Raw genomic sequence first — 23,008 nt, forward strand, 5'->3', positions numbered from 1 at the left:
CCTTTGTTACTATTGTTATCTTCATGAGGAATGGCTGATCACACCTACCTTTCAAACAGTTGTAGGAATCCCAGAGGTGTTAATGCATTTTGAGCCCTTGAACTGCCAGCAGCACTGAACTGGTCAAGATGATCAGTCTTGTATCAACCTCTGTTAAATCGGTAGCTTTCCCCCACCCCACCTTCCAGTTTGCTGACTCCATTAATTCTCATGTGTGTACTAGTATCATTTAAATACAGTGAAGATTTAGAGTGCACTGTGGCCTTATTGCATTTTCCTACTGAATTGGACTGTTTCATGGCAGATTACACAATTTTGAGCAGGAAGTTGAAGTACAACTTGGCTAATTTTTTAAAAAGTGCCCAATGGAAAGTACCTTTTATCAAATGTGACTTCTTGGGGGCATTTAGATGTGAAGGAAACGCGTGGAATGCTACAAATCAAGATGGAAGAGGAGATCTGCTCTGCCCTTCAATGAGATCACGGTTGACCTGTGACTTCATTATACTTGCCTTTGACCCATCTGTCTACCTTTTTTAAGTTTGTTACTCTAATTTATTATTTCAAACCAGGGACCACTTGTACCAGAGTCCCACAATCCCTCTTGGCATGAGGGGTTTCCCAATTTTCCTCAAAGATCTGCTTCAAACTTTGGGACTACATCTCCTCTGGTTTGAGTTAGCAGAAGTAATTTTGATCTCTCTTGTATCTTCCTTAAGTTGTTTTTTTTTAAAAAAGAAAACCCTTTGATCAAATTGTCTCTTCTACACTTACACCTAGATTGCAGGGAGTAAAACCTCATTTGTTTAATTTGTGTCCTGTCCGTGTATGACCATTATAAACTTCTAACTGAATTCGTTTGCCCTTATTTTTATAGGCAACAAATAAAAAGGGGAAGGAGACCTTTTACACAGCAGAAACATTCATTGTAGCCACTGGAGAGAGGCCTCGGTACCTGGGAGTACCTGGTGATAAGGAGTACTGTATCACAAGGTATGGTTACTGACCAGTTATCAATTATTGGTATTTACGCATGTATAGTGTGAGCAAGAAGCAATAAACAACTAGCTTGTCAGGCAGGAGCAGAATAGTTCCAGTATAGTTCCCAGTGTCATGATTTGGGTGGCCAAGTGGAGTCACAATGATAGCTGTGGAGCTTACCAGCCGCCATCCACACTGATGGGTCTTCTCTCCTCCATCACCCCCCTCCCCCACCCACTTTTTTCTTTGAGGGGCTGTGACCATTTTCAAGCCTCAAAATGGAGTCCCGTTTGGGAAGTGCTGGCCTAGACTGTTCTGGACACTGGATTCGAAAATATCACCACTGAGAATTCCAAGTTAGCACCTGCAGGATAGAAGCAGCCATTACTAGGGAGAGAGGTGGCTAAGCTCAACGCAAACAGGAAGAACAGCATCTCATCTTCCGAGTAGGCACATTACAGCCTGCCGGTCTCCACATTGAATTCAACAACTTCAGATGATCTCATCTCGACCCCTCTGTTTTCATTCTGCTCTGTAATTTTACTTCATTTTATTTATTTTTTCACTGTTCTGTACCTCCTTTCTTGTTTCTCTTTTTTTCTCTCGTTCCCCACTCTCTCATCACCTTTTTTTTCCTCTCCTCCTCTCTTCCCCCTTTGCTACCCTTCTCAACTGTTTTCCATTTTGCCTCTACTTCACCCATCCTCCCCACATATTTTGTCACATAGCACTGGCTTCAGCCTTGGTCATTCACAGCTCCTAATCTCCCTATAATCTCTCTATGCACTGTCATTATCACCTCTTTATTGCTACCTTTGCTTCTGGAGCCACGACTCACCTTCTCTCAGCCTCATATAAATACCTCCCTTTTTCTCCCCTTTTTTTAAGCTTTGACAAAGGTTCAGTTAGACTCAATGTCAGCTCTTTTCTCTCCTTGCAGATGCAGCCAGACCTGCTGAGATTTTCCAGCATTTTCTCTTTTGATTACTAGGGAGACATTGGCATAAGATAAAAGGGAAAATTTTAAAGGAGATGAGGCTGGAAAGTGCTCAATGTGCTGCCAGAGGGTGTGATGGTAATGGATATAGTAGCAATGTTTAAGATGCATCTTGACAGATAAATGAATAGGCAAGGAGTAGAGGCTATAGCAGCATAGAGGTGAAAGGCATAATGTGTCAGCATAGACCTTCTGGGCTGAAGGGCCTGCTCCTGTGCTGTACTGTCTCTATTCCATTTACTGTGAAACTAGCCAGATTATAGATTAGAATCCCTACAGCACAGAAACAGGCCCTTTGGCCCTACAAGTATCCAATCCAAACCCATTCCCCATTACTCTACATTTACCCATAACCTACACATCCCTTAACACTAGGCACTCTAGCATGCACGTGCTTGGATTGTGGGAGGAAACCAGAGCACCCACACAGACTGGGAGAATGTGCAAACTCCTGAGGCTGGGATCAAACTCCCTGATGCTTTGAGACCGCAGTACTAACCACTGAGCCACCATGCTGTCCTTAGACAGCAAGAGAAAGAGGAACATTATCGCCTTAAATCCAGCAGAAGCAAATCTGCCATCGTTTCCTGGTCTGGTTTCCATGTGACTCCAGACCATTTTAGAATGGCTACTTGGTTCCATTCAGAAAGCTGCTTGCTTCCACCCCTCTTTTAAATTTTTCAGGGTGGTCAAGAATGCTGATAAATGCTGTACCCACATTGCACAGAATGCTTTTAAACCAGTCTGCCCCTCAATGTGCTGTTGTCTGAAAATAGCTGAAAATGTGTTGCTGGAACAGCGCAGCAGGTCAGGCAGCATCCAGGGAACAGGAGAATCGACATTTCGGGCATAAGCCCTTCAGGAATGTTGTCTGAAAATACCAGACTGTTCACTGAATTCTGCATCTGATTTCCATCAAAGGAAGCAGTTAATCATGCTCCAGTAATTGTTACAGTAGTTCCCAGCCTCTTCAGCTTGAAAGCAGACGTCAATGAAACACCCACTTGTTTCAGCTGAGCTGATTGCTCGGTTGATCATAGATTTTACTGTGGTATGGTAGCAATGGAGACTGATCATTTGAGGCCCCTCTGTTACTCAGCTGCCCCTCCATCTACACACCCGTCTCTTGCATAGAGGTTGGCTTTTCTGGCCTAGTCTGACCACAACCAGTTGCTGGTGGCAAGAGGAAAAAGTCACTCCATCATAACAGCAACATTCATCTGGTCTCAGTCCGATTTTTAAACTCGGGCAGCAATGTTAACCACTTTGCCACCTTCCAAATGTCTGATTGTGAAGAGCACTTTATAAATGAGGATGTTTCCCTTTCTGCTTATTTTCACTGCCCATTCTAGTGATGACTGCACTAGGAAATGATCCATATTGGAATGGCGGGGAACTGTAAACCTAGAGACACTGTTTTTAGTGAAGACATGTACATTCCCACATCATGGGAGTGGGATTTACTTTAGAGTTCAAAATCATGAGTTTTGTAGCTTTGGTCCAATGGGTGGCTTACCCAGTAGAGCATAGTGATGTCTACAGTAATTATAGCTGCTATCTTTGTCACAGTTTTGAAGTATCTTTAGTAATTGTTTTAAAATCCTAACTTTTCCACTTTGCTGAAGATGAACAATTTTTAGATATGTTTAAAATTTGAATGGCTAGGTACAAGCTACATGAACTACTTTCCCATTCCCAATAGGTCATTCTCCAACACTTGGGAGAGTAGGAGGTAATGCAGGTAGGGGGTATATCCCTGGTGCCCCAGTGAGTGTTTAACCCTGCCATTGGCATCACTAAATGGATCTTGTCTGGTTTTTTTTCCCCAGTTACTGTTGGAACTGGCTGCTGCATTACAACAGGGAGTGTTTTTCCTTCAGCTGTATGGCAGCATTTCAGATCATAGAATCCTGACTGTGCGAGAGCAGACTACTTGGCCTGACCCTCCTGAACACCAATCGCCTCCACCCTATCCCTGTAACCCTGCATTTCCCATGGCCTTCTCACCTGGCCCAGACACTATGGGGTAATGCAGCATGGCCAATCCACCTAACCACATACCTTTGGATGGTGGGAGGAAACCACAGCACCCAGAAGAAACCCATGTCATTGGGAGAATGTGCAACTCCATGTAGATACTCACCTGAGAAAAGCATTGAACCCTGGTGCTGTGGGGCAGCAATACTGACCACTGTGCCACCTTCGAAATGCCTGATTGTGAAGAGCACTTCACAAATGAGGATGTTTCCCTCACTGCTTTCTATTTTCATCGCCCATTCTAGTGACGATCTCTTCTCGCTGCCTTACTGCCCTGGGAAGACCTTGGTAATTGGAGCGTCCTATGTTGCGTTGGAGTGTGCAGGGTTTCTTGCCGGAATTGGGCTGGATGTGACTGTGATGGTTCGTTCCATCCTGCTGCGGGGATTTGACCAGCAAATGGCAGAACTGATTGGAGACTACATGGAGACCCATGGGGTGAAAATCATTCGGCAGTTTGTACCAACTAAGGTAAGCGTTGTAACCGTTTCTAGCTGGGGTATGCATCAGATGGAGTTAGGGCAGTGCTGAAGATTGCTGTTAATGTTTGTTATAGCTTATAAAGTAATGATTCTTAAAAAGGTTTATGTTGGAGATTGGTGCTTATTGTAAGCTGCGATAGTCTCTGGTTAGGAAATCCGGAAGGATAGCTCTGATCTATTATCTGCCTCCAATAGACTCATAAAGTTTTTTGCATGACTGCATTTAAATTGCATCCAAAATAAAAGCCTCCATTTTTGGATTCACACATGGCCGTTCTATAGTTAGACTCAGAACTTTTGGTCCATCACTCTACCTCTCCCTGGATATTTAAATTTGAGTTCTGTTTGAGGGGGCAGGTGTGTTTCCTCCATTTTCATTGGCCAATATTTTATCAACTTAAATCATTAAAAAATACTCTGGTTACTACCATTTGGTGTGGCAGCTTGTTACATGCAAATTGGTTGTCAAACTTTTCTTCCATTTTTAATCTTTGGTTTTGTTTCTGGAGGAACCTGGTTGCCATTGACTTGTTCACTCCTGGAGAGCAACCCCCTGGGAGTGAAAGGCTGAGGGGATCAGATGGAGGTTTTCAAAATCATGAGTGGGCTAAGTAGAGGTAGATGGGGTGAAGCCGTTCCTGTTGTAAAGGCAATGAGCATAGACTTTATTGATTTGCAAAAGAAGCAAGAGTGAGAATTGTTTACTGAGTTGGGATCTGGAATGCACTGTTTGGAAATGTGGTAAATACTGGTTCAATTGATCCATTCAAGCAAGGGTTTGATGGTTTCTATCCAAATGTGCAAGGCTGGGGGAGCGGTGGGGAAAAGCAGGAGATTAGCACGAAGTAATGATTCCTTGAATTAGTGATGAATGGGTGAATGGCCTCTGTTAGTGCCAAACTTCTTTGTTTTTTTTGTAGTACTTCTAGTGCTTAATGATTTGGATTGGAAACCTTAATGTTCAAGTGAATTGTATTGTGCAGAGAAGTAAAATCACAATGAAGTGGCAGGATGTGATTTGTTTTTGTTCTAATAAAGTTGCTTGTATCCTCCTGTTTGTAGATAGAGCAAATTGAAGCTGGAACTCCAGGGAAGTTGAAAGTAACAGCTCAGTCCACAGATGGCACAGACCAAATGGCAGAGGAATATAACACAGTAAGTGATAAAGGATGAAACTGGACTGTTTGTCAGTAGAAGCATTTGTCTGCCTGGATGTGAATAACCGGCACAGAGATCAAAAATGTAGCTCAGTATTTGACCCAGTTGCTCAAGACTGCTGTTTCTCTTCTAGCTGAGCCATCGTGTAAATGAAAAGTTCTATTCATATTTTTTTAAATTAAAAGTCAGTTGCCTTGGAATCCTTTTTGTGAAAACTTGTGCTGCTTTTTTCCTCAAGGTATTACTGGCAATCGGGAGGGATGCCAGCACTAAAAATATTGGCTTGGAGAAAGTGGGAGTAAAGGTCATTGAAAAGTAAGATAATACTGTTTTTTATATATAATACTGGTAACAGTTTCAATCATTTGTGGAGAATGTCGTTCTTCTGAGCAAAAACACTTCACTTTTTTTATTTTTGCAAATGTTCACCAGATTCTAGTCTGTTCTAATCAAACTTGCTCTGTAAACTGTCACTGTTTTCTCCCCCTTTCCTCGTCCTCGTCCTCCCATTTAACACTCTCAGTTGAGTGAATACTCAATACTAGTTTTATTTCAAAGCTACTTTCTCTAGCATTCAGATCACATGGGTTTGTCCTTTTTTTTTCCCTAAGGCAATTGCAGTTGGCCATTTTTATGGCATTTGTTAAATGGTAGCCTGACACACTCCCTTGTATTATTATCACCTTGGTGTTTGCGGGAGCTTGTGTGAACTGGTGTTGCACTCCCTGCACTACAACAGTGACTACGTTTTCATGAAGTATTTATTGGTTGAAAAATGCCTCTGAATGCCTTGTGATTCAACAAGGTGCTACATAAATGCAATCTGGGCAGGATGAAATGGTTATGCCCTTTTTTTTTTTGAAAAAGTCTCCATTAAAGAGCAAGCTGTAAATGTGCTTTCAGCTGTTCAAATGCAAAATGTTCTGACTCATTATTTTAAAAACAAAGCCAAATTAGTGAGGTGACTTTACTGTCTGTCTTGTCTGGAGGAGTTGTCTTCCATAGCTTTGCATTTTGACTCTCTCCTGTTGACACCTTAACCTCTATTCCCATTGCAACTTGTTCATCTCTCATTGGGTGATTTTTATTCTCAAATCCGACTTGTTTAGGTTGGGTTCTCCAGGGAGAGACTGACAGCAGGTACTATACAGTAAACATGACATTCATTTAGGCACCTGTGAACTGCTGTCTATCCCTCAAATATTGTCAACTAAGACTGTATTGATAACATGAAAAACGTTTTTGCACAGAACAGGCCCTTCAGCCCACTTGTGCCGACCACTGATCCTCACGTATACAACCTCAAATTTGTGACCATATGCATGTCCAGTAGTCTCTTAAATGTCCCCAATGACCTTGCTTCCACAACTGCTGCTGGCAACGCATTCCATGCTCTCAACTCTGTAAAGAACCCACCTCTGACATCCCCTCTGTACCTTCCTCCAACCAGCTTAAAACTATGACCCCTCGTGTTACTTACTTCTGCCTGGGAAATAGAGTCGATAGCCAGAGACTATCTATGCCTCTCATTATCTTGTGTACCTCAATTAGGTCCCCCTCTTTTTTTCTCCAATGAAAAAAGTCCGAGCTCAGTCAACCTCTCTTCATAAGATAAGACTGGACTGCCTCCAGTCCAGGCAGCATCCTGGTAAACCTCCTCTGAGCCCTCTCCAAAGCATCCACATCTTTCCTATAATAGGGCGACCAGAACTGGACACAGTATTCCAAGTGCGGTCGAACCAAAGTTTTTATTTTTTATTTTTTAAATTATTTTTATTTTATTTTTAAGAGCTGCAACAAGATCTCACGACTCTTAAACTCAATCCCCCTGTTAATGAAAGCCAAAACATCATATGCTTTTTTAACAACCCTCTCCACTTGGGTGGCCATTTTAAGGGATCTATGTATCTGCACACCAAGATCCCTCTGTTCCTCCACACTGCCAAGAATCCTATCCTTAATCCTGTACTCAGCTTTCAAATTTGACCTTCCAAAATGCATCCTCTCATTTATCCAGGTTGAACTCCATCTGCCACCCCTCAGCCCATCTCTGCATCCTGTCAATGTCCTGCTGCAGCCTACAGCCCTCTATACTGTCAACGTTACCTCCAACCTTTGTGTCGTCTGCAAACTTGCTGACCTATCCTTCAATCCCCTCATCAAAGTCATCAATAAAAATTACAAACAGTAGAGGCCCAAGGACAGAGCCCTGTGGAACACCACTCACCACAGACTTTCAGGCAGAATATTTTCCTTCTACCATTCGCTGTCTTCTGTTGGCCAGCCAATTCTGTATCCAGACAGCTAAGTTCCCCTGAATCCCATTCCTCTTGACCATTTGAATGAGCCTACCATGGGGAACCTTATCAAATGCCTTGCTGAAGTCCATATACACCACATCCACAGCTCTACCCACATCAACTTGTCTAGTCACATCCTCAAAGAACTCTAAGGTTTGTGAGGCATGACCTGCCCCTCACAAAGCAGTGTTGACTGCATTTAATCAAGCCATGCTCTTCCAGATGGTCATAAATCCTATCCCTCAGAATCCTTTCTAACACCTTGCAGATGACAGATGTGAGACTTACTGGTCTGTAATTGCCGGGGATTTCCCTATTTCCTTTCTTGGAGAGGAATTACATTTGCCCCTCTCCAGTCCTCAGGTACGACTCCAGTGGAGAGCGAGGATGCAAAGATCTTCGCAAGTAGCGAAACAATTACATTTCTTGTTTCCCAAAGCAGCCGAGGACCAATCTGGTCCGGGCCTGGCGACTTGTTAATCTTAATGTTTGACAAAATTTTCAGCACGTCAGCTTCCTCTATCTCTATCCATTCTAGCATGCACATCTGCTCTTCAAAGGTTTCATTCACGACAAAGTTCGTTTCTTTCGTAAAGCCAGAAGCAAAAAACTCATTTAGGGCTTCCCCTATCTCTTCAGACTCCCCACACACATTCCCTATGCTATCCCTGATCGGCCCTACTCTTTCTTTGACCATTCTCTTATTCCTCACGTGTAAAATGCCTTTGTGTTCTCCCTAATCCGTTCTGCCAAGTCTTTCTCGTGCCCCCTCCTGGCTCTCCTCAGACCATTTTTGAGCTCCTTCCTCGCTTGCCTGTAATCCTCTCGAGCTGAGCTTGACCCTAGCTCCCTCCACCTTATGTAAGCTACCTTCTTCCTTTTGACGAGAAGCTCCACCGCTCTCGTCATCTAAGGTTCCTTTATCTGACCATTTCTTCTTGCCTGTCTCAGAGGGACATATTTATTCATCACTTGCAACAACTGTTCCTTAAACAGTCTCCACATGTCTATAGTGCCTTTACCATGGAACAATTGCTCCCAATCCATGCTTCCTAACTCCCGTCTAATTGCATCATAGTTTCCTCTTCCCCAATTAAATATCCTCCCATTTTGCCTAATCCTCTCCTTCTTCTCCATAGCTATGTAGAGTGTGAGGCTATGTAGAAATTTAGATGTTGAATCTAAATTAAAACGTCAGTGCTAGAATTTGCTAAGGTGAGGGGTTTATTCTTCTTGGTTTCACTATGACATCAGAACTGACCTTTTGTCTTTTAGGACTGGTAAGATTCCTGTCAATGAACTAGAACAAACAAATATGCCCCATGTTTATGCCATTGGTGACATTTTGGAGGGGAAGTTGCAGCTCACACCAGTGGCTATTCAGGCTGGCCGCTTACTTGCCGGCAGGTTGTATGGAGGATCCACCATCCAGGTACAAACTCAAATTCTGAATTGCTGGCCTTTTTTTTTTTTTTTGTTTTGTTTTTTGCAGAGTACCCAAATTGCATCCATAGCAGCTTGAGGCTTTTTGTTCAGAGTAAAGATTTCAGTGTGCACGTCGTGAAACTAGATTTCCCAATCAGCACCTTCCTGTTTACTTGGCTGATTGTTAATGGATTGTTCCATTTGTTTGAAGTGTTCTCCATGTCTGCCAACTTTCCTCCAAGTCAAACCATAGAATTCTTCCATGCAATGGGCCGTTGAGGCTAAATTTAGGGATGAAGGGCTTTATACCTGAAACGTTGACTCTCCTGCTCCTCAGGTGCTGCCTGGTCTGTTGTGCTTTTCCAGCACCACGCGTTTCTACTCCAATTTAGAGCTGTGATGCAAATTTCTAATTAAGGGAATCTGATGATCAGGTTGGTCACTATCTCCTTGCATGGCCCAGCAGACTCACTAGGGCTGAATGACTACCTTCTGCTCCTGTGTCTTATGGTCTTAATCTGTTTCCCCAGCTCCAGAAGCTGATTTTTATTTTGGGTTAAATTATGGTTAAAGAACTTTAGTGGTATTTAGAATGATGGCATAGTGGGTAGTTTACTGAAATAGTAGACAAGAGACTTCCAATGCTTTTGAAACAAGTCTAAGTTCCACAGTAGATATTAAATTTTAAAATTGTAATTAAATATCTTAATTTGGGTTCATGAATCTGGTGTGGTTTTGTGACCATTAGTGAACTACATGTTTTAAAGGCAGCTTTGTGGGGGGGGTGAAGTCTCTGTATCCTGTATAAGTCAAGGTCCACAGTCTGAAATGCCCCAGCAAGTTACTAAAGTTGCATCAAAGCACTGTTGTATTGTTACATTTTTCTGCACCTGTACCATAGACCATTGTTCATTTCACTTTGAGGGAAATTGGGAATCAGTAATAAATACTCATCATGCCAATGATTGCCATGTCCCAAGAAAAGAATTTAAGTTTTCCTCTTTAAGAATTCCCAAAGTGCTTTACAACGGTTTCCAGCCAATATGCTGGAGTAGAGTAAGTGAATGTGAAGGAGTTCTTTAATTTCTCTTATTTTAAAACTCTTCCTAATTTTTTTATCACAAGGTTTAATTCAAATCCACAATTTCCTACCATTCACTTTGCTGCACTTCATTTATGCTGCAAATATATTATTGGAAAGCTGGCTAGAACTGCAGAGTGTGGTCTCCCAGTGTAGGTAAAACTCAATTCCACATTTAATCAACCCTATACTTGGTCATGGTCTGTTGGCCCTGCAAGTAACTAGGATCTCAAACAGTGCAAAAGTACCTGTGTCCAAATATGTCACTGCATGATAAATAGACTTAACCATTTTAGGTTCCAGGTTCTGAAGATTTATGCCTAACCCCTCCAACTTGTAAGGTGCTCCTGCATTTAAAAATAACCTCTGATCTAGCTTTGTTACCTGCTTTGGTGTTTATTTTTATTTTGGGCTAAACACAAGCTGCTTCTGCAAACAACCTGACTTCTCTTCAAGAAATCGCCATAAGAAGGCAGCAGTGTACATTTGAGTCTGACTGTTCCACTGATGCTGACTTTGTTGCTTATCAACAGTGTGACTATGTGAATGTACCCACCACTGTCTTCACCCCCTTGGAATATGGAGCCTGTGGTTTTGCAGAGGAGAAAGCTTTGGAAATATATGGAACAGAGAATTTGGATGTAAGTCATCAGATTGGGTGGGGGAAATGCTGCCTGTTGTTGTATCCAGAAACTGACACTTTTTTTTTTTTGCATCTACAGGTCTATCACAGTTACTTTTGGCCCCTGGAGTGGACTATTCCATCCAGGGATAACAACAAATGTTACGCCAAGATTATCTGCAACAAGCAAGATAATGTATGTTCCTCAATTAAATGTGTGGGTTTTTTTGGCTGGAAGCAATTTTAGAGTGGTCTCTGACTTAGGAAAAGACACATTATACTGAGTACTGGCCTAGATTTGAGCACTCCGGTTTCTGCAGTGGCCCTTGAATCCACAATCCTTTCTGAGACGAGTGCTTTTCCCTGATGTAGCTGCTGTCTGTTGCAGAGGCAAGTAAAATGGAGGTGCTGTCTGCCTTGCCCATTTTAAAGAGTCTGAGTCAGATGTACAGCATGGAAACAGACCCTTCGATCCAACTTGTCCATGCTGACCAGATATCCTAACTTAAACTAGTCCCATTTGGCCCATATCCCTATAAACCCTTCCTATTTACATACCCATCCAGATGCCTTTTAAATGCTGTAATTGTACCAGCTGCCTCTTTCTCTGGCAGCTTGTTCCATACATGCACCACCTTCTGTGTGAAAATGTTGCCCCTTTGGCCCCTTTTAAATTTTCCCCCCCCTCACCCTAAACCATGCCGTCTAGTTCTGGACTCCCACCCCAGGGAAAATACCTTGTCTATTTATCCTATCCATGCCCCTCATGATTTATAAACTTCTATAGGGTCACCCCTCAGCCTCCAATGCTCCCAGGAAAACAGCCCAGCCTATTCAACCTCTCCTTGTACCTCAAACCCTCCATTCCTGGCAATGGCCTTGTAAAACTTTTTTCTGAACCCTTTCAAGTTTCACAGCATCCCTCCAATAGGAGGGAGACCAGAATTGCATGCAATGTTCCAAACGTGGCTGAAGCAATATCCTGTACAGCTGCAATTCCTATGCTCAATGCTCCTTCCAATAAAGGAAGGCATACCAAATGCCTCCTTCACTATCCTATCTACCTGTGACTCTACTTTCGAGAAGCAATGAACCTGCACTGCAAGTTCTTTGTTCAGCAACGGGGGTAGAAGAAGGAGCAACTAAAAAGTGGGCCAAGTTACCCCTTGTAACTTGATTCACTCTCCGAGTAAGATGTGATCTAAACCTCCACTGCACATGCCTGACCCTCCTGATCAATCAAGAATTGATCTTCCCTTTTTTTTTTAAATATTCAAAGATTCTGCCTCCAGTATCCCTTTCTTTTTAAAGCAAGTGTTCCATATAGCAGCTGTTCTCTACCTTTTTTTTTTTTTTAATCTGCCTTAAGTGGGCATCTCCTGGTTCCACACTCCTACAGAGAACCTTCCACTGTCAAGATCTTTCAGTTGGTGGTCTCAGTGGTAGCCATGATGTGGAGGTGGACAAAGTTCTAAACCTTTCTCAGCACCAGCTTACTTGGATGTACAAGCTTTCAGGGCACTGCTCTTTCATCAGGTGGGGCAGGGTCATAAGACACAATTTAAAGATCAAAGTGTCATACAACTGATGTAATGTAATGAACAAACCTAGATTGCTGCTCAGCCATCTATTACTTAAAATGTGGATGAAGTCTGTCCTATGATCCTGCCCCACTAGCTACCTGATAAAGGAAGCAGTGCTCTGAAAGCTTGTACTTTCAAATAAACCTGGTGTTGTGATTTTTAACTTTGTCCACCCCAGTCCAACACTGCACCAATCTTTCAGGACTTAGCGGTTGTTCAACCAAGTCACTTGTTACTCTTAACTCCAGGTACAATCTGAACCTGTCCAATCCTTCTTTCTTACACTACCTGCCCATTCCAGGCATTTAGTCCAGGCAACCTTTTGAACTGCTTCCAAACCCTTTTGTTTCCTCCTTTTTTAAATGTCGGGAGACCGATACTCTGTATATGGTCCTACTCATGCCCTGTATAACTGATGCACTCACACTACTGTTTTGTATTGGGTTCAGCACCTTCAAATTGTGAAGCCATTCCTTCCCTTTCTTTGTTACATCCTCTGCCACCACCTGGCCACATTTCTCCACACCCCAGTAGGATTGTCTGCCCTTCCCAATCTGGCTGTTAGACGTCACTCTTCTGCCATTCCCTCATTCCGATCTCTAAATCTGGGCTATTAACAACAATTATTCCCCCCGCCCCCCCCTCCCCAAGTCCTCCAACCTCCACCACCACCAAAAAACTATTGCATAAATATTGCCCCCCGCCACACTCTAACTCTGAACAGTTAGCTCGACTCAACATCAGTTTGCTGTCTCTCCATGGATGCTGTCTGATCCACTGTGATCTCCAGCACTTTGTTTTCAATACAGATTCCAGCATCTGTGGTAACTTGCTCCTTTTTTGATATTTAGCTTCTCTCTGAACAAATGATGATAAAGTTCTATTAGCTTTCTATTCAATAGATCTCTGCTCCCTGTTTATCCTTTCAAAATTCCTTTTGTAGCCTGCTTCACTGTTCTCTCATCTAGTGTCGAGAAGTGAGAAAGGAACTTTGATTTTTCTCTTGGCCGTAAACATAAGATTTAAGTGTGTTGTGCTTTCTTTCAGAATCGGGTAATAGGTTTCCATGTATTGGGTCCGAATGCAGGAGAAATTACTCAGGGATTTGCAGCTGCAATAAAATGTGGATTGACCAAGGAACAATTGGACAGTACAATAGGAATTCACCCAGTCTGTGCAGAGGTATTCACGTGACATTAAAGCTCTGTAATGCTGTTCATTTGAGGTGCTTGTTAATAGATTTTTAAATAGTGTGGCTCGCTAATGGTACAACCTCAAACTGCTCTACATAATATCCTTGTCTAGTCAAACATTCCATATACTTCATGGGAGTAAATATCAAATAAGTTGACTTTGATCCAGAGGGAGATGGTTGAATCAAAAGATTTTGAAACTTTTATTTGAAGCATAAAGGCATTGAGAAGAGAATTGATGCCAGTAACTAAGTTGCGTGGCCATCTACTGTATAGTTTAAAGGAATTCAACAACAGGGTAGATCTGTGGGACATTACCCCTCCTGGTGGGAGTGGTTTGAGAACCAAGAAAGTCAAAGCTATTGGCTGTTTGGAGTCAATTTGGGAATGAAATCTAAACCAGCACACTGCAGAAGGCTTTGGCTGCTGGATGCCACTTGGGCTTTATCAATCTCAGACATGAAGATATTGAGAAATACCCAATTCAGATGGGTGAATTATAGATTACCTGGTCAGCTGGGTTAGCTTGAGGAACTGAACAGCTTCTGTTCATAAACCTTTTTCATTATTAAATCAAAAAAAGTGAAACTATTCATAAATGCAATGTCTACTGACTTTCTTCTAGTATTACTACTTGGTAAACAATTAACATTTAAATTCCAATTGTAAAATTTTTGCACTTTTATTTTGCAGTGCTGCTTGCTTAATGTACAGGCACTAAGTGCAATGTTTGAATCAATGAGAGAACTGAATACTGACTAAGTTTGGTTCTCTGCCTATGATGCATTTGACTTAGAGGTGCCAGTGTTGGATTAGTAGACCAGGTCAGAAGTCACAGGTTATAGTCTGACAGGTTTATTTGAAGTCTCAAACTTTCAGAGCACTGTTCCTGCAGGTGACAAAGGAACAGTGCTCCAACAGCTTGTGACTTCAAATAAACCTGTTCACCTATAACCTGGTGTCGTGTAACTTCAAGGATTTTGAAGAGATCGAGGGCAGACCCCACCACCAGGGATATATTTCCCTCCCCTCTCAGCGTTCTGAAAAGACCACTCCCTCGTCAGGTCCACCCCCCCCCCCCCCCCAACCCAACCTCCACTCCCGGCACCTTCCCCTTCCTGAAGAAGGGCTTATGCCTGAAACGTTGATTATCCTGTTCCTTGGATGCTGCCTGACCTGCTGCGTTTTTCCAGCAACACATTTTCAGTCGTGTGACTTCTGCCTTTATAATACACCTTGGCATTATAATTGTTTTAATTGACAAGTGTAAGCCCTCTGCAGCTAGCATCTCACTGCTTTCTGCTGTGACATGATTAATTGCTCTGTCGCAATCAACCGGCTTGGAGAGATTTCCAAATGCATGCTTATTAGCATACACTGTTTTGAAAAGCATGAATATTCAATTAGCAACTTGCCTCAAACACCTGAAATTCAGATTAATGCTGAGGTGGCTAGACATTTTCTCCTCATCTTTTTTTAACCTTTTTTAAGAAACGTTTCAACTAATTATCTATCTGTATTGATGTTTTAATTCTGTTTGCTTTTGGATCAAAAATTAATTCTTGGATTTTTTTTTCATTTGCAAGGAGTTTCTTTTGAACCCTTTTGAACACGTTTTTTCTTTTTCAGTCTGCAACTTCAAAAGGCCCGCTATTTCTTTTGTTTTAAAAAAAAAAATTACTTTTGTATTCCCCTCAATTTATTTTGATTTCATAAATATGCCATAAATCTTGGCATGCTTTTAATTGAGTGAACTGAGCCTGTACACTAGAGTTTAGGATGTAATTGCAATCAAGCCAAGGAATTGGTCTGACTCAATGGAGAGTGGGTGAAGGTGGCAGGAGAAGAACCGGGTATGCTTCAACATGAGAATCAAACTGGTGAAGCTACAAAATAAGACTAGCATTTGAAAATTCAAGCCACAAGTAATTAGATGGGGATAAATTATTTCACAATGAGCAGATCAGAGCTATGTCCATTCACGAATGGCAGTCAATAACGAAAGCGGGAGGAGGGTCCAAAATATCCCCAGCCTCCAGGATGGAGGAGCCTAGCACTTCAGTGCCAGATGAGGCTGAAACACTTGCAACAATCTTGGCCAGAAATGCCAAGTGGAACTGCAGGCCAGATAGCAAACCATGATCTGTCAGAATACAGGAAGGAGGTGGATTGCTTGATGTAATGATCTCTCTGTCAGCAAAACGAAAGGACTGAACTCCTTCCTGAAAAGGATGGACACTCCCCTATCTACATCAACTGAGTTGAGGAAAGAGGGTTGAAAGTGTCAAGTTTCTAGGAGTGATAACCACCAAGCTGTCCTGGGCCTCCCATGTAGATACATTGTTGTGCCTTTTAACCATTGTATCTCCCCTTCCTTGGGCTTGGACAATTTGGCATGTCCATAAGGATCCTCACTAACCTTTACAGATGCACCATACTACCTGAATGCATAATGGCTTGGTACAGCAACTGCTCTGCCCAGGACTGTAAGAAACCACAAAAGACTCAGTACTACACAGACCCTCATGGAGAGCAACTTCCCATCCATGGATTCTTTGTTCTTCCCATTGCTGTGGGAAGGCTGCAGACATCTAAGACCCGTCCTACCCCATACCGTTCTCCTACAGCCACCTCTCTCTGGTGGAGGATACAGAAGCTTGAATACATGCACCAGGTTCAAGAACAGTACGTACTGTCAATGTAGAGTGGGTTTGGACCCAATCAAGGGGCTGCTTTATTCTAGATGGTGTCCAGCTGCTTGTATTGGAGCTGCACCAGACAAATGAAGAAAACTGTCACCCTCACTCATGACTCCTGTAGTAGATATAATACATGAAAGAGGAAGCCGCTTAAATGCAAAGGAGAAGGGGAAGTCTCTGCTGCTCTGCAGATGTGTATAGGGAGGACTCCTTGTGGGGAGCAGTTTGCCTTTAGACAATACTGAGACATTTTAGACATGATTGATTGGTGGCTCCCCTCCAGGCTAAGAAGGTCACCAGACTCCCCCATTATTTAGGACAGGTTACTGTTGGACCTACTGAGTTTCTCCCACAATTTTTTTGTTTTTGCAAGATAAACCATATTTGGTCTATTCCATTTGTGCTGTAGATAAGTGTTCACTACAACCAATTTTAAAGATGAATTTTTTTTCTTTTAGGTATTCACCACACTATCTGTGACAAAGACGTCTGGTGGTAATATCGAACAGTCTGGCTGCTGAGGTTAAACCCTGCTGTTGTCACTGTTTGTCATAATGGATCGTTTTTGTCTCCGCACTCAACACTCAGATTGTGATAGCCCATCAATCTTCGTGTTAAAGATGCTGCAGCAGCGGGCTCTGCAGTGTGAGACAATGTGAACGTCCGTTTGGCAACTAGTACAATAGCGGGGTTATTCAGAATCCAATGCAATAAGCTGCTGCTCTGTAGGAGCATCAACCCTGATGCTTTCATGAAGTCCTGGCCTGGAACCAGTTTCGAATGGAAGGCTGCGATGGAAAACCTATGAGCACAGTTTAGCAATTCTTAGCTAACTCAGACATAAAGGGCTTCCACTATCACTGGAGAACTCTGGCAGACCAAAATTAGAAACTAGAAGGGAAAAAATTAGTGCATTTTCTGTACTTTCCATTGTCTGGACACTGGCGTTTCCTTTTCTATACAGTACTATAGATTTCACCATCTTTTCACCTTGTGTTTAAATGAAATGTTTGTTTTAGATAACATTTTGATACTGAAGCTGAATATATTTTATTGGTCTAATAGGAGTGAAGTTTTGCCCTGGGCAATTGATGAATACTCAGGCCACTTCAGCCCCTGTTCAACCATTTTTTTGGGCAGCATGTGAAACCAGTTTTAATTGGTTGTTTTTAACTGCCTGCCACTCTCTCCATCACCAATATATTTTAGACTTTGGGCATTAACTCATTGATTCCCAAAAAACATCCTTCCTCAGACATGTTGTTGAACCTAGGATGAGGCCTCCAAGATGTTTGTTTACAGTAGATTTTTAATGTACTAGTCTGATGTCCTTTTTCTCTTTTCTATAAATAAAATGGTTTAGATAGCTATTTGACACATCACAAACTCTCTGCCTTCTGAAGGCAAAACAGTGGGCTGTGAATTAGACATGTAAATGATCACTTAATGTGAGTGGGTTGGAATGTTTGTGCAAAGTAGTTTTTGTCCACACCTTTCGCTAAGTGAGACTGACTTCAGAATCCAGGCAGGTTTTGAATTTGACTTTTATCGTGAAGCTAAACTACTTTGTGCTGCTAGTGCAACCTTGAGTTTGTAACCTCAGGCTTAGAATTACAACTTTTGAACTTTGAGCCAAGAAACAGACATTTGAGATGCCATTACAGCCTCAGGGCATGATCCCCCTGTGCTGGTGCATCAGTTTTGTGTACAAATGCAGCCACTGTCTAACTTTCAAGACTGCGTCTGTCTTCAATATATTGGGAGGAACTCAAATTAGCTATTGCAATCGTTGATCCTAAATCATGAATGTGATCTTTTCCATCCTCCTTTATTGATTTATTGCACTCCACGTTTTGTAGTTTCAAGCACCACTACCCAGTCACGGAGCACACATCTGCAGTTCATGTTGGCTGCATGTAGACAATACAGATGGCACTTGTTTGCCTGAGGAGCTTTGACCTCAGTGCCTATCTGCAAATATTTACAAGTTTACAAGAATTTCTACACTCTAGGTGTTACAGCTTAATACTATATTTGGTACAATACTTCCTGTGATTAGAAATGTGGAAGTAAATTATTTGATTGTACTTCCCGTCAGAAGTATTTTGTAGTCTCCTTTATCAATGTTCAATCAAAATTGCATCATTCTTTTTGAAGAAAAATTACTTCTCTTCTGCATCTGTCTCAAATAACTTAATTTTGCCATGTATACACTTTAAAATATCCCTGATGTACTGTTATTGCAAAGTTGAAATTTGTCTTGCATAATAAAAACTTGAAACAAATCATGTGCCTGTTTTCATCGCTAATGTCAGTGAAGGTTAATGAATAGTGGGGTTAGATTGTAGCATGGAAGGGCAGCCAGGAGCTGTAACAGGTGAAGTGTACAATGGAAAGCTGATGTTGTATTTTTTGCCCTCTGCTTTTCTTTTTTTTTGGGTTTTTTTTCAGATCACAAGCCGCTTCAGAGGCTTGTCAACTTTTTTCCCTGGATGAATTGCTGCAGAAACAAGTCCTGATTAGATTAGTGTGGAACCAGGGCCTTCGGCCCAACAAGTCCACACCGACCCTCCGAAGAGCAACCCACCCAGACCCATTCCCCTCCATTTTACCCCTTCACCTAACACTACGGGGAATTTAGCATGAGAAATTCGCCAAACCTGTACATGTTTGGACTGTGTGGGAGGAAACCGGAGCACCCAGAGGAAACGCACAGACCCTGGGAGAATGTGCAAACTCCACACACGGTTCCTGAGGTGGGAATTGAACCCAGGTCTCTGGTGCTGAGAGGCAGCAGTGCTAACCACTGTGTCACCATGCTGCTTCTTGGGAAGAGCAGGTTTTAAAAATTTCTCGACACCAGGTTTAGTCCAACAGGCTTATTTTGAAGCACTAGTTGCTCCTTTTGTAGTGAGAGTATAAGCTTATATTCCACAACCTCTTGGGGAAGGAGCAGCACTCGGAAAGCTAGTGCTTCCAAGTAAACCTGTTGGACTATTCAAAGTTTGGGAGAAGATTTGTAGCTCAGGTGCTCGTTGTTGTGGTTCTGTTTGCCGAGCTGGGAATTTGTCTTGCGAACGTTTCGTCCCCTGTCTAGGTGACATCCTCAGTGCTTGGGAGCCTCCTGTGAAGCGCTTCTGTGGTGTTTCCTCTGGCATTTATAGTGGCCTGTCCCTGCCGCTTCCAGTTGTCCGTTCCAGCTGTCCGCTGTAGTGGCCGGTATATTGGGTCCAGGTCGATGTTTGTTTGTTGATGGAGTTTGTGGAGGAGTGCCATCCTTCTAGGAATTCCCTGGCTGTTCTTTGTTTGGCTTGCCCTATAATGGTAGTGTTGTCCCAGTCGAATTCATCTTGCTTGTCGTCTGCGTGTGTGGCTACTAAGGATAGCTGGTTGTGGCGTTTTGTGGCTAGTTGATGTTCATGGATGCGGATCGTTAGCTGTCTTCCTGTTTGTCCTATATAGTGTTTTGTGCAGTCCTTGCATGGGATTTTGTACAATACATTGGTTTTGCTCATGCTGGGTATCGGGTCCTTCGTTCTGGTGAGTTGTTGTCTGAGAGTGGCTGTTGGTTTGTGTGCTGTTGAGTCCTAGAGGTCACAGTAGTCTGGCTGTCAGTTCTGAAATGCTCCTGATGTATGGTAGTGTGGCTAGTCCTTTGGGTTGCGGCATGTCCTTGTTCCGTTGTCCTTCTCTTGGGCATCTGTTGATGAAATTGCGAGGGTATCCATTTTTGGCAAATACCTTGAATACCATTTTTGGCGAATACCATCTGTTCACCTCTATCGACAAAACCCTAGCCAGAGAAACAATAGCCAACCTGCTGGACATACAGAACATACAGAACAGACAACAGGATGGTGAACCTATCAACAAAGACTGCATACTCAAACTACTGGACTTGTGCCCCTCAACACACTTCACATTCAACAACCAGATATACGAACAAATCAACGGAACACCCATGGGCTCACCGGTCACTGGACTCATAGCAGAAGCAGTAATGCAAAAGTTAGAACAAACAGTCTTGCTGCAAATTCAACCCAAACTCTGGGTCAGATATGCTGACGACACCTTTGTAATCATTAATAACACAGAAATAGAGAACACACACCGGATCATCAACGTCACACTCGCAGGAATCCGATTCACGAGAGAGGAAGAAAAGGACAACCAACTCCCATTCCTAGATGTGATGGTACAGAGAACACCGAACGGAGAATTCACCACAAAGGTTTACAGGAAAGCCACACACACAGACCAAGTCCTGAACTATGAAAGCAACCACCCCAATACACACAAACAAAGTTGCATCAAGACACTATTCAAAAGGGCCACAACACACTGCAGCACACCAGAACAGCAAGAAGAGGAAGAGGAACACCTGTTCAAGGTATTCGCCAAAAACGGATACCCTCGCAATTTCATCAACAGATGCCCAAGAGAAGGACAACGGAACGAGGACATGCCGCAACCCAAAGGACTAGCCACACTACCATACATCAAGAGCATTTCCAAACTGACAGCCAGACTACTGCGACAACTAGGACTCATAACGGCACACAAACTAACAGCCACTCAGACAACAACTCACCAGAACGAAAGACCCGATACCCAGCATGAGCAAAACCAATGTAATGTACAAAATCCCATGCAGGGATTGGGCAAAACACTACATAGGACAAACAGGAAGACTGCTAACGATCCACATCCATGAACACCAACTAGCCACGAAACGCCACGACCAGCTATCCTTAGTAGCCACACACGCAGATGACAAGCAACATGAATTCGACTGGGACAACACTACTATTATAGGGCAAGCCAAACAAAGAACAGTCAGGGAATTCCTAGAGGCATGGCACTCATCCACAAACTCCATCAACAAACACATAGACCTGGACCCAATATACCGGCCACTACAGCGGACAGCTGGAACTGACAATCGGAAGCGGCAGAGACAGGCCACTATAAATGCCGGAGGAAACATCACAGAAGCGCTTCACAGGGGGCTCCCAAGCACTGAGGATGTCACCTAGACAGGGGACACAACGTTTGCAAGACAAATTCCCAGCTCGGGGAGCAGAACCACAACTGTTGGACTATAACCTGGTGTGTGATTTTGTACTTTGTACACCCTAGTCCAACACTGGCCTGTCAAAATCAGTCTTGGGAAGAGAACTAGATGCTTCTGAGGTGTCCTTAACCACTGCCTACTGTCTTGTCCTTCCCACATGCCTACTGCAGTGAAGTAACATTCCTGAATTTTGTTTTTGTGATGGTGACTGCTTTCTGATCAGCCATGCATCTCTCTGCCCTGGGAAGTTCCTCCCAATGCTAATCTCTCAATCAAAATCACACCATGGGTGTAACCTTTAAAGTGGGTGGGGGTGTGAAGAGAACTAGCACAGTGCTGCCATGCAGTACCCGGGGCCTGGGTTTGGTTCAAGCCTTGGGCGAGTGTGCAAACTTCACAAACACAAACCTTCTCCCCATGTCTGTGTGGGTTTCCTCTGAACTGCTGGGAAACCAGGGCACCCAAAGATGTGCAGGTTAAGTGGATTGGCCATGCTAAGTTGCCCTATAGTGTCCAAGGCCACAGGAATAGATGGGTGGGTCTGGGTGGGATTATCTCCAAAAAGTTAATGTGGTCTCAATGAACCAAATGACTTCTTTCTGTACTGTAGGAATTCTAATCTATGATCTTCCCTTGCTACTTGGATGAACCTTGGTTTTGAATGCATTTGTTGATAGTTAAAATCGACGTTTCGGGCAAAAGCCCTTCATCAGGAATAAAGGCAGAGAACCTGAAGCGTGGAGAGATAAGCTAGAGGAGAGTGGGGGGTGGGGAGAGAGTGGCATAGAGTACAATAGGTCAGTGGGGAAGGAGATGAAGGTGATAGGTCAGGGAGGAGAGGGTCTCCTTCCCCACTGACCTATTGTACTCTCTGCCACTCTCTCCCCACCCCCACCCTCCTCTAGCTTATCTCTCCACGCTTCAGGCTCTCTGCCTTTATTCCTGATGAAGGGCTTTTGCCCGAAACGTCGATTTTTGCCTGTCCTCGGATGCTGCCTGAATTGCTGTGCTCTTCCAGCACCACTGATCCAGAAAATGGTTTCCAGCATCTGCAGTCATTGTTTTTACCTTTGTTGATAGTTACACTGGCTGCTCTAACAGAGGTGGGTTTTGGGTAATCCTCTGAACTTGGTAGCATTGGGGTGCAATTCCAAGAATCTGAGGCCTAAGTAACTAGACATAGTCACAAGTTGAGGAGTCAAAATGCTGATGTTTCTGCGGCTGGAAGTGGAGCTCATCTTGGTACAAGAGGAGATTAGAGGCTTGACGGTGTATGGATGGAGGCAAGGTTTAGGGATCTCTGCAGTGATATCTTGTCAATGATAAATGCTGGAGAAACGGTTTTCAGTTTTAAGTTTGAGGGGTGATGAAAGATG

At 43.1% G+C, this 23,008-nt stretch overlaps 1 protein-coding gene across 1 annotated transcript in view; it reads left to right on the forward strand.

The window, feature by feature from the left end:
* LOC122559840 (thioredoxin reductase 1, cytoplasmic-like) overlaps positions 1 to 18,843 on the forward strand; it is a 31,869-nt gene extending 13,026 nt beyond the window's left edge. Inside the window, exons 6-14 of the mRNA XM_043709946.1 lie at positions 878 to 993; positions 4,261 to 4,486; positions 5,560 to 5,652; positions 5,894 to 5,970; positions 9,231 to 9,387; positions 10,995 to 11,102; positions 11,184 to 11,279; positions 13,714 to 13,848; positions 17,017 to 18,843. Coding sequence (XP_043565881.1) covers positions 878 to 993; positions 4,261 to 4,486; positions 5,560 to 5,652; positions 5,894 to 5,970; positions 9,231 to 9,387; positions 10,995 to 11,102; positions 11,184 to 11,279; positions 13,714 to 13,848; positions 17,017 to 17,079 — 1,071 coding nt within the window. The 3' untranslated portion in view covers positions 17,080 to 18,843. The remainder of the gene's footprint in view (positions 1 to 877; positions 994 to 4,260; positions 4,487 to 5,559; positions 5,653 to 5,893; positions 5,971 to 9,230; positions 9,388 to 10,994; positions 11,103 to 11,183; positions 11,280 to 13,713; positions 13,849 to 17,016) is intronic.
* The last annotated feature ends 4,165 nt before the right edge of the window (positions 18,844 to 23,008 follow it).

This window comes from Chiloscyllium plagiosum, chromosome 19, assembly GCF_004010195.1.
Source record: "Chiloscyllium plagiosum isolate BGI_BamShark_2017 chromosome 19, ASM401019v2, whole genome shotgun sequence".
Taxonomy (NCBI): Eukaryota; Metazoa; Chordata; class Chondrichthyes; order Orectolobiformes; family Hemiscylliidae; genus Chiloscyllium; species Chiloscyllium plagiosum.